Source organism: Rissa tridactyla, chromosome 24 (assembly GCF_028500815.1).
Source record: "Rissa tridactyla isolate bRisTri1 chromosome 24, bRisTri1.patW.cur.20221130, whole genome shotgun sequence".
NCBI classification, from domain to species: domain Eukaryota; kingdom Metazoa; phylum Chordata; class Aves; order Charadriiformes; family Laridae; genus Rissa; species Rissa tridactyla.
In genome coordinates, this window is record NC_071489.1 from 1,071,092 (window position 1) to 1,081,836 (window position 10,745).

Sequence of the window (10,745 nt, forward strand, 5' to 3'; positions counted from 1 at the left end):
TCCTCTTTCCCCCCCTCCTTCTTTTCTTTTCTTTCTTTTTTTTTTTTTTTTTCCTAAATTCCCAGCACGCATTTAGTCTTTTCCATCAACTTTATTCCTACCTCGGATGTCCATCACAATAAAGCCTCCCTCATAGGCTGGGGAGCTCGCTCTGCGCTCTACGTTAATGACACCCAGACTAATTACGAAGGCCCTTTCCGTGTGACGTACAAACACACCAACCCAACCTGTTTCCTATTGCTCCCTGGATTTCATACACAACATATTGGAAGCAGCTCTGGGTGACTTTGTTGTGAAATATTGCAGAGAGGGAAGGAGGCGAGGGGGCCGGCTTCTAATTGGCTTCTTGCGGGACAATAATGTTCACTTAGGTTGGCTTCTATACAAAGCAAATTAATTTTTGAAAAAGAAAGAAAGAAAGAAAGAAAGAAAGAAAGAAAGAAAGAAAGAAAGAAAGAAAGAAAGAAAGAAAGAAAGAAAGAAAGAAAGAAAGAAAGAAAGAAAGAAAGAAAGAAAGAAAGAAAGAAAGAAAGAAAGAAAGAAAGAAAGAAAGAGAAACTAAAAAATAAAGGGAAAAAAGAAAGGAAAAAGGAAGAAAGAAAGGAAAAAAGAAAAAAGAAAGGGGGAAAGGGAAGAAAAAAGAAAGGAAAAATAAAGGAAAAAAGAAATGAAAAAAGAAAAAAGAAAAGAAAGAAAAAGAAAAAAAGAAAAGCAAAAAGGAAAAAAGAAAAAAATGAAAAAAAAAAAAAGAAGAAGAAAAAAAGAAGCCTGGTCGGGGATGGGGGGTCTGTAAGAGCTGCAAATGCTGGATTAAAGTGTCCAGAGATTCCTGTGGTTCCGGACGGGGCTGCACACCCCCACGCACCCACCTGCACCCACCCCACGCATCCTCTCCCGAAGGTGCCGGTGGGGGAGAGCGTAAACTTGACTGTGTGATAAGGCGAAAACCTCCTCGGTGGCGAGTAAACAACCAACTTCGGCTGAACCACTCAGCAAGAGCCGCACACAATAGCCACGAGGGGGGAAAAAAAAAAAACAAAAAAAAAACCAAAACAGAACCTCCTTTTTTTTGACCATTTTCCACTTTTCCTCACGGGTTTGACGTTGGTTTGCAACTTGGCCAGAACTGGGATTTTCGCAAAAACAAAAAAAAAAAAAAAAAAAAAAAAAAAAGCCAAGAAGAAAAGCCAGTGGTTTTTGGCAAGTGGACACGAATCGACCATCAATTGAGCTAATCCTCGCCTGTGGATCCCAGGGTGAATTCATTTATTTGTGTACCAGGAACTTTTATAGGAGCAATAGCTGTCCCCGACGGAGAGGCAGGGCTGTCCCCAAGTCCTGGAGCCCTCTCCCAGGGACCCTGGTGGCCCATAACCTTGGCGAAAAGGCGATTAAATTGGTTCTCCTGAAGCACCGCTCTGCCGAGGGGGGACCGGCGGCGAATTTGCTGCTGAAATATTGTAAAACCACCGGCAAAAAGGAGGAGGGAGGGGAAGGGAGGGATGGGGGGGGGCGGGGGGGGAGAGAGAGAAAAAACTTGGGGGGAGGAATTGCGGGTTTGAGGCAAAGCGTTTGCAAACTTGCGGTTTAGTTTTTAACACTCACAACCCCCCCCAAAAAAAATTACAAATAGGCCCCCCAAATAAAGAGATCCCCCAAATAAATTACTCCCCCCAAAGACCCTAAAAGATAGACTTCCAAAAAGAAAAAGCCCCCTATAAATAAAAAAACCCCTACAAATAAAAAGCCCCCCCCAAATCGAAAGCCCCCCCCTAAATAAAAAAGCCTCCCCTAAATAAATATCTCACCACCCCCAACAACCCCGTAAAAATAAATAGCCCCCCAAAAATAGCGGCGGAGGGGGGAGCTCAGGGCTGCGCTCGGCGGGAATATATTAAAAATATGACTTATTTTGCCCCAAAATGGCGGCTCATTAAGGCCTGGTTTATCCGCCTTTCATAAAGTTGGGGGATCCAGGGATGCTCAGCACATGTTGGATGGAAGCACGTTCCTCTGCTTTTGATAACTTCTAAATTACAACATGAAACCACGAGAATGTGGTTTGCAACCTCATAAGCCTGCTTTTTTTTTTTTTTTTTTATCTGGAGTTGAGGAATTAGGCTGGAACATATTGCTGATGGAGGCCATAAAAAACTTTATTCATTTTGGAAAGGGAAAAAAAAAAAAAAAAAAAAAAAAAAAGAAAGAGGGGGGAAGACTTAATGTAAACATTACAATTGTTTATGTGCTACAAGTAGCAAAGTAAATTCGTTCGTTTTAATTGTTAAAAAGCGGCCTGATTCCTCTCTTTGAATTAAGTGATACATGCGCGAGACGAAAATCTCTGCTTTAAAGATGTGCTTGATATAAACCGTATGTGACTCTGCAAATGACGGTTCAAATAGCGGCAGCTCTTTGGGGTTTGCGCGGAGCGTGTGATTGAGAAAGCAGGAGATGCTCGAGGTTATCTCGCAGGCTGAGGGCTGCAGGTATGGAAAAAAAAAATATGAAAAGAAAAAAAAAATTAAAGAGGAGAATTACGGTCCTTTTTTTTCTTTTCTTTTTTTTTTTTTTTTTTAATAAAAGTATTTCTCTGCCCACGTATCTCCCTGCACTCTCCACCTCTGCGGCAGTGCCTGTGTTTGGAAGGTAGAGACCCTCAAATTTAAGCAAATCCAGCAAAATAAAAAGAGCGTTTAGCTCCCCTACCTCCTATTTCCACGCTCTGGGTGTGAAAATGGTATTTATTCAGATTATATATTTTTTTTTATTTTTTTTTTCCTCCCCAATCGCTTCTTTTTCTTTTTCAAGGAGAAACGTGAGTGTTAATCTCCCGTCCTCGCCGTGCTCTCCATATTCTGTTAAAACTGTAATTGAAACAATAATGTTTATTTTGAAGCGCTCAGCAGACCGGCGTTGCCGCTTCAAAGACGCCTGTTAAATTATCAGCGTTTTGACAAAGTTTGAAAGAAATCATTTTCCTATCGTCATATGTGAAGAATAGGAATTCTCTGAGGTTTGCTCTTAACTTGCGGGGCAGACCCACATTTTAGCACGTCCTTCATTGTTTTCAATTTTTACCTTTCATCGTGACTCTTCGCCTCTTTCAACTTCACTTTTTTTTTCTCTTTCTTTCTTTCTTTCTTTCTTTCTTTCTTTCTTTCTTTCTTTCTTTCTTTCTTTCTTTCTTTCTTTCTTTTTTTAACTTTATAAAAGGGGCTCTCCAAAATCCACATTGCCGTCAACCGCTGGGTTATTTTGCAGCTTAAAAAACCTCAGCGGAGCCACCAGTATTTCCCAGACCAAAAAAAAAAAAAACCCCAAAAAAAAACCCAGAAAAAAAACCCAAAAAAAAACCCCAAAAAACCCAACCACCTTTTAATTTTCCAAATGTGCAATAATCCACATTTCCAGAGCTCCCACCCGGACTTCCCCACCGCTGCTAGAAATAATTCTCTAATTTTTTTTTTTTAATTTATTATTTTTTTTTCTTTTTGGGAAGGGGAGCCAATATTTAAGTTTGTTAACGCGGTTGGAAAATTAAAGGAAACATTTCAGCACTGAATAAACTCCTCCAAAATCCCCGTGTCACATCTTTGTGCTCTGTCACCCTGCCGGCTCTTGCTTATATATGAATTACACTTTCCAAATTTCGCCTTCGTGATCAAAGGGAAAGGAACAGGGTCCAAACTCCATCCAGTCCTTGGGTGCTATGTTGGGGGTAGAAAAGCTTGAACACAGTTTTCAATACCACCTCAAGGAACATAATATCATTCCATAATTCTTTGACTTAAGTTACTCAGAAAGAAGGAAGCAGGGTAAGAGGGATTGTAAAGTTTGATAGATTTCTTGTGGTGATAGTTTACAGTTTCTAAGCCAACATATAAAGGCGTGGGTTTTATTTTTGCATCGCTGTTATTGTACTCCAGTGTACTTTGTCATAAATCAGAATTATTTCCGCTACAACATGGGGCATAATACCGGGCAGAAATACAAATTTAAGGTAATCATTAAAGCGTTGCTACCAAATACTTCCTCGAAGCGAAAATGAATGTTTGTCATAAAAATGTAAGAAAACTTGGTAAAAAATACAATGGGCATAAGAAGCACTTTCTACACATAACTCACGGTTAAATAATTAGATTGAAAAGGGGACAGGTAAAATATTCCGGGGAAGTCTGAGAGATGCTTTGTCTTGGAAATTGTAGACATTTATATACTCCTCGGGGTGATGGGCAGAAGAGGGGGTTTTCTGGCATCTCCCCCCCCCCCTCGGCCATCCCCTCGTCCCTGCCTAGCAGGTTCCCCGGCTTCCCTGGCATCCCCAGCCCTGATTTGGGGACGTTTGAGGGCAATTGCTCTGTCTGTGGCGCTGGGGACAATGGGAGGACGCGGGGACAGCCCGCTCCTCGCACCCCCCCTCCTTCAACCCCGGGAGAACCGGACCCGGGAAGGGCAAAACCCCACTTTTTGTGTGTGTGCGTGTGTGCCTTGAAGTTCATTGGGTAAAAACCCCTGAACTGGCCCAAAAAGGCCAGGTTGAACCCACGCGGAGGGCGGGGGGGTGGGGTGGGGGGGGAAGCAGCTTTCTAGGAAACGCGTGGGGGTGGCAGCCCGGCGGCGGCGGGGGACGAAGGTCGGACCTGTATATGGTTCCCCTAAAAGTGTGTAAAATTCAAAGTAGGTTATTAAAGTCCTTACCACGGGTAGACTCTCTCCTTTTAAGTTTTAATAGCATTTGTTCGTATTTATTTTCTGTAATTAGAGTAAAGCATTTTTCCCAACGGGGGTTCCACTTAGGCTGATGAATTTTATTTCTCTTTCCATTAATGACCCATGTTTATCATACTTCTAATTATTTTTAACTTTAAACAATATTCGGTCTCCTGGAGACGCCTCCGTGCTGCTTCCTAACGTCAACTTTCTTTTTCCGTGGCCAAAAAAACCCATCGCGGTGAAGTTAGGAGACACATTCGGGTCATATTTTTATGAAGAATTTAATGTTATATTTATTCAGCCCCAAATTGATCCCGAAGATGCTGATGAGCGACTCGCGAAACAGGCTCAAGACCCTTCAAACATTTGCATCGGTAGCTTGTGCTGGCAAAAACTGGTAAACAAAACGCCTGCGAACGGTGTAAATCTTTATTTTATACTCACAACATTTACACATTCATAAAAGATGAGGTTTCCAGCACGTTTTTTTTTTTTTTTTTTCCTCTCTCCAGCAACCTGGATGGGGAGGTTTTGTCGAGATGCTCTTGCGAAGCGCCTGATTCTGCGGAGAAGCAAATTCCAATTATTTAATGTCACGTTTGATGTGCTCCGGTGCAACTCCTTCATCTCGCCTTCCACCAAAGCACACACCAGAATACAGGGCGAAAAAAAAAAAAAATTCAGGAAAACGTATTTAATCTTTAGGCAGACAATACAGGAAACTATGAGGTCAAATTTTGGTGTCCCAAAAAATGCACATGTGTAACTCTTTGACTGAGCAGCATAAATTATTGGCCAGCCACATCAGCTGCAAAAATAAAGTAGAAGAGGGGGAAAAAAAAATCAAACCGGGGGGGGAAAAAGGCAATATAATACAAAATTGCATTGGTCTTTAATTTCATCACCTATAAATGAGAAAATATTGGCTCCCATACTAAAGTTTTATTCTTTGCTTATAAATATTATGTGGAATTTTCGTTGGATATCATAAAACTGAACGATTTCTATCAAACTGTTTTAAAAAGACCTATGCAGATAACACAAATAGAGGCAATAAAGTCGCAAATAGCTTTCCAGGGGAACCAAATGGCGTCTGAAGCCTACGAAAGCTTTTACTGTGCTGGAGAAGGGGGCACACGAAATAGGATTATCCACTTTTAGGCTTTTTCGGCCTAAGATATTGAAACTTGTCCCACTTGATGCGGAGAGAAGACCCGCAAGGCTCTTGAAAGTTAAGTCGAGGGGGATTTTACAGCCCTGCTTTTGAAAATCTTTGGGAAAACAGGTTTGCAGACGTGAGAATATTTAAGCAGGACTTTGCTCTAAACCGTTACAAATCACCCCAAACGGTCAAGTTCCACTTTCTCTGCTCCAATGTACTTTTTTTTTTTTCACGATTTTGCTCCCTTTCCTTTCCCCCCCCTTTGTTTTCTTTTTCTTCCCCTTATTTTCTCTTTTTTCCTTCTTTTTCTTTTTTCCCTCTCTCTCTTTTTTTTTTTTTTAATGAAAGGTGGCGTTTTCTTTTTGTTTCCCTTGAAAGTGACTCTGAACCCGTCTCTTTCTAATCGTAATGATCTTGAAATTCCGGGCTATCTCCCTTTTTATTTATTTATTCGCCATTGTCCTAATCCGCCGCTTCACCCAAAATCAGAGTTCACCCACCAGCACTGCAACACGCCGGGGAAAAAGATGAAAAACCCCCACTATAGAGCTTAATTACTACACGATTTAGAAAATAATAAAGAAAATAAAGTTGGGGGGGGGGAGGAGGGCAGGATAACCACGAAGTTTTAAATTCCGCCGCGTTTAAGACATCAAATCTTTCTCGGAGATTTAAAATTTAAAAAGAAAACAACAGCTTGAGGTGCCACCGCAGCGAATTGCGCCACGAAAGAGGAGAGGGGAAATATTGGAGAGAAAAGTAACTTTCCACGTGAAATCACCCCAGGATAAAAAAAAAAAAAAAAGAAAATGAAATAAAATCCGAGCAAATCGGGAAAGTTTCAGTTTGCAAAGCTTGCTGCATGATATTTAGTGAGTCCCAGGTTGGATGGAATTTTTTTTCCCCAGTAGATATTTCCCGGAGAGAAAGAAGGAGCAGACGGAGAGACAGACAGACAGACGGGAGGGGAGAAAACCCACCACACACTACCGCACTCTTGCAGTTCACCGTCTGAAAGTCGCTCCCTTTTCACAAATTCGACCCCTTTTTTCCTCTCCACGAGGAATTTTTTTTTTTTTTTTTTTTATCCTGCACAATACCACACATGCCATTTTAGCCCAGAAACTTAAGACAGTTCGGGAATGAAAGTGGATAATTAAAAAAAGCTGCCTTCGCAGAGTCAAGGAAGGCGAAGCTGCTTTGCTGCGAGGGGAAAAAAAAAAAAAAAAGGAAAATAAAAAGGAAAATAAAGCAAAACTAGGGTTTCATCGTCTTTTTCTTCATTAAAAAGCTGCTTGGGAAATACCCAACCTGCTCGAAGGAGCTTCAGGGTTTCGGGGAAATGCCTGGCTGAAGGGTCTCTGAATTATTCCCCAATTTTTTTCCCCCCTTTTCTCTTCCCACGTCCCCCTCGAAGCTGCAAAAGCGAAGCGGCGCCGAGCGCATCACCCCGCCGCACCCCCCAAAATCCATCCAGCACCACCCCACCCCCCCCCCCGCAGCCAAAAAAACCCCAAATAATTTTAATAAGCATAAAAATAACGCTAAGAAGCAGCAGCGCAGCAGCCGGCTGAGCCCAGAGGAGCTCGCCCATGCCCAGCCGTGCTGGGGAGCGGGAGGAAGGCGCAGCCGGGAGGAGGAAGGAGAAGAGGTGGCGGGGGTGGGGGGGGTCGCTGGTTGGGAGGCAACAATTAAAAATCCCAATTTGTTTTGGGGCGCAAAAAGAGAGACAATTCCCAGAAGGCAGGGAAAGAAGAGGGAAAGGGGGAAGGCGGGGGGGGGGGGGGGAAAGAATGCACGAGATTATTTTTTTTAATTTAAATTTTCCCCATTCCGCTCGAAACTTACAAAATTTAAAAAGGGAATTTTAATTTTTTTTTTTTAATTTGTTTTTATATTTCCACACACCACCCCCCCTCCCCTTCCTTTTCCCCCCTCCTTTTCCACGCGTGGCTCCGTTGGTAAACAAACGGGCGGGCGGGGAACGGGGCGGCGGGGGCTCTGCCTTTGTTCAACGTGAAGGTCCCGGCCCGGTGCTGGCAGATGTCGCTGTTGCTCCACGGTGACGCTCCCGGTCCCGACAACTTGACCCCCGTGACGTCGTCCCCGTCTGAATCATCAAGGCCATTTTCAATCCTCATTGGCCTGGGCATCACGTGGGGGGGTGGAGGGGGGGAGAGCGATGCGTGGATAATTATGGTGCTTGATATTTTTTCCCCCTAAAAAAAAGATGTCAGCCCCTGGCTGGAGTATTCCTCCTTAAAAACCCTCTCTGAAAATGTCATGTCCCAACAATGTGACTTCTAACTCGTTTTTGATGGACTCGTTGGCCGGTACCTGTAGAGGGGAGAATTATTCCTCCAGCCAAGGGATGTACATGCAGCCTGGGAGCGATTTCAGCTGCGGAGTCATGAGGAACTGTGGAATTATCCCGTCTCTTTCCAAAAGGGACGAGGTGAATAGCGCTACCTTGTCTCTCAGCACCTATCCATCTTACCTTTCGCAGCTAGACACTTGGTGTGACCCCAAAAATACGTACAGGATCGAGCAACCTGTTGCAAGACAGCTCCCATCCTGCTCCTTCCCAACCAATGTCAAGGAAGAGAATGTTTGCTGTATGTATAACGCTGATAAAAGGGCAAAAAATGCCACAGAGACAGCCCTCTACCCCAACCAAATGCCTGAGTCTTGCCTAAATGACCATGAAGTCCCCGTTCCTAGCTACTACCGAGCGAGCCAAGGTTACCCCTCCATGGAGAAGACGTCAAACTGCAGCAACCCAAATGAGTTTGAGGCAAGTTTTGAATCCAGGGCGAGCCTGAACCCAAGGAATGAGCATCTGGAACCAGCACCACCACCTCCTCCACCTCCTCCTCCGCCGCCCCCGGTGGCTAAAGTGAGTTTTCCCGAAAACACAAAAACAGATAATACTCAGAACACAGCCACGAACGAAATTAAAACAGAAAAAAGCGCCCCAGCACCCAAAATAAGTCCTTCGGAAGCAGAGAAAGAGCTGAATAAAAACACTGACACCAGCACTGACAATTCTGACAATGAAGCAAAAGGTAAGGGAATCATTCATTACCAGTAGCTAATTTCAGCAATTAGTAATCATCCATAGCTAATAAGAGCAAGAGTAATGCGAATATGCAGTAATGTGCTCTCTACCCTGCCAACTTCTCCTCCAGAAATTGGCACCATAATGTTCTGTATTGTTGCTGGCTTGTGGAAAAAAAAAAATATGTTCTTCCTAGAAATGTTGTGGGTTTTTAAATATAAATATATTAGAGCTGAGAGAAAAAAAAAAAAAGAAGGAAAAAAAGGGCAGAGAGCTGTTTGAGAACTCGTCCTCTCGCTGTTTACATGGAGAAATGTTGCTGTGCGTGTACTTATGCAAAAAAAAAATTAATTGGTCCTCGCAATCAACGCTGCAGAATGTGATAAGATGAGGTGCCTTTGCTCTGAAATCGCAGAGGTTCGGGGTTGGTTTGGGGGGGTGTTTTAAGGGGGTTTTGTGTTTTGTTTTGTTTTGTTTTTTAAGGCAGATGAACCTTGATTTATTTATTTTTTTTCCTTTCATATGGCTTTCTATGCAAATGCTTTATTTCCGCGTGCTGAACGAATTTGTCTTCTCTGGCTTTGCTCGGTGTTAAAGTGGGGGGGGGAAAAATTAAAGTGCGTAGAGTCTAATTTGCAGTTCCAAACATCTCAGGCTGGAGTTGTGGCTCATTTCATGGCTTGGAAGCTCGTTGGGAGACTCAGAGAGGAAAAAAGCTGCTTCTTCTTCTTCTGTTTTTTTTTTTTTTTTTTTTTTCTTGGCGAATTGAGGTCTCGTTTGCGAAGGCAAAAAATGTTTCTGTGTGTTGAGCAGATGTTTTAAGTTTGGGATTGTCTGAAAAGAGGCTTTCATTGAACACATTTTATTTTCTCTGTAGGGATTGCATATGGCTTGAAATCTCTGTGGGTGTGAATATTCGGGTTTGGTCCTGTTCTAATTTGAAATTAGGTGGATTCAGAGGCTTCTCTCAGGTCAATAAGTGGGGATCATGTGAAGGGATGGATTGAATTTCCCGAAAAAAAAAAAAAAAAAAAAAAAAGTAGTTGGGAGCGAAATTTCCTTGGGAGCAAACACTGCTCAGATCTAAGCGAAGGCTTGCATGGTTTGCCTGTGGTATGTGGATTAAAATATCCGCCGTGTGTCAGGATCCGAGCTATAATTAGGGCTCCAGCAGCAGGAGGATGGCTGGGGTCTGTGGCGTTGTATGTGCATGCGGGGCTGCACGCATGTGGGTCGTGTGTGGACCCCCATGCACACACGCCTCGGGTCTGTGGCACCAGCAAAACCTGTCCTCTGGCGTTTCCCCCTCCAAAATTGGCCTTTTCAAAAGCAAAACCCAGAAACACTTCTTCTTTATTAATATTTCCCCCCTATTATATTTATTTTTTGTCTTTTTTCCTTTCCCTCTTTTTTTTTTTTTTACCATTCCGCATCCAAAGGGAAATTATATTATCTGACAGTTGAGTTACAATTACACGCACTCGCACCACCACCACTACCAACCCCCCCCCCCCCCCAAAAAAAAAAATAAAGGCAAAGTCAAGGTTATCATAAACCCCCGCAAACTTATCTGAACAAAGCGCCTTCAACGTCCGCGCCAAGAGAGGTTTTGGTGGGAGTCAACCCGAAAGAAAGATTATATTGGGTTGGATCTGCAATTGGGGCGGAAATAAAGAATGAAATAAACGCAGATAAAGGTTCTCTTTCGCTTCAGCTGTTAAATTTAAAATGGGTGCGTGGAGAAAGACGTGCTTCCCCCGATTATTGTGCGGTTTAAAAGGCAGTTCGTGTCGTTTGCGGTGTTTTCGA

The 10,745-nt window shown here is 43.1% G+C and overlaps 1 protein-coding gene across 1 annotated transcript in view; it reads left to right on the forward strand.

Moving 5' to 3' along the window:
* The first annotated feature begins 8,138 nt into the window (after positions 1 to 8,138).
* The window catches only part of HOXC10 (homeobox C10), a 4,267-nt gene continuing 1,660 nt past the window's right edge, over positions 8,139 to 10,745 (forward strand). Inside the window, exon 1 of the mRNA XM_054183183.1 lies at positions 8,139 to 8,943. Within this exon, the coding sequence (XP_054039158.1) occupies positions 8,157 to 8,943 (787 nt within the window). The 5' untranslated portion in view covers positions 8,139 to 8,156. The remainder of the gene's footprint in view (positions 8,944 to 10,745) is intronic.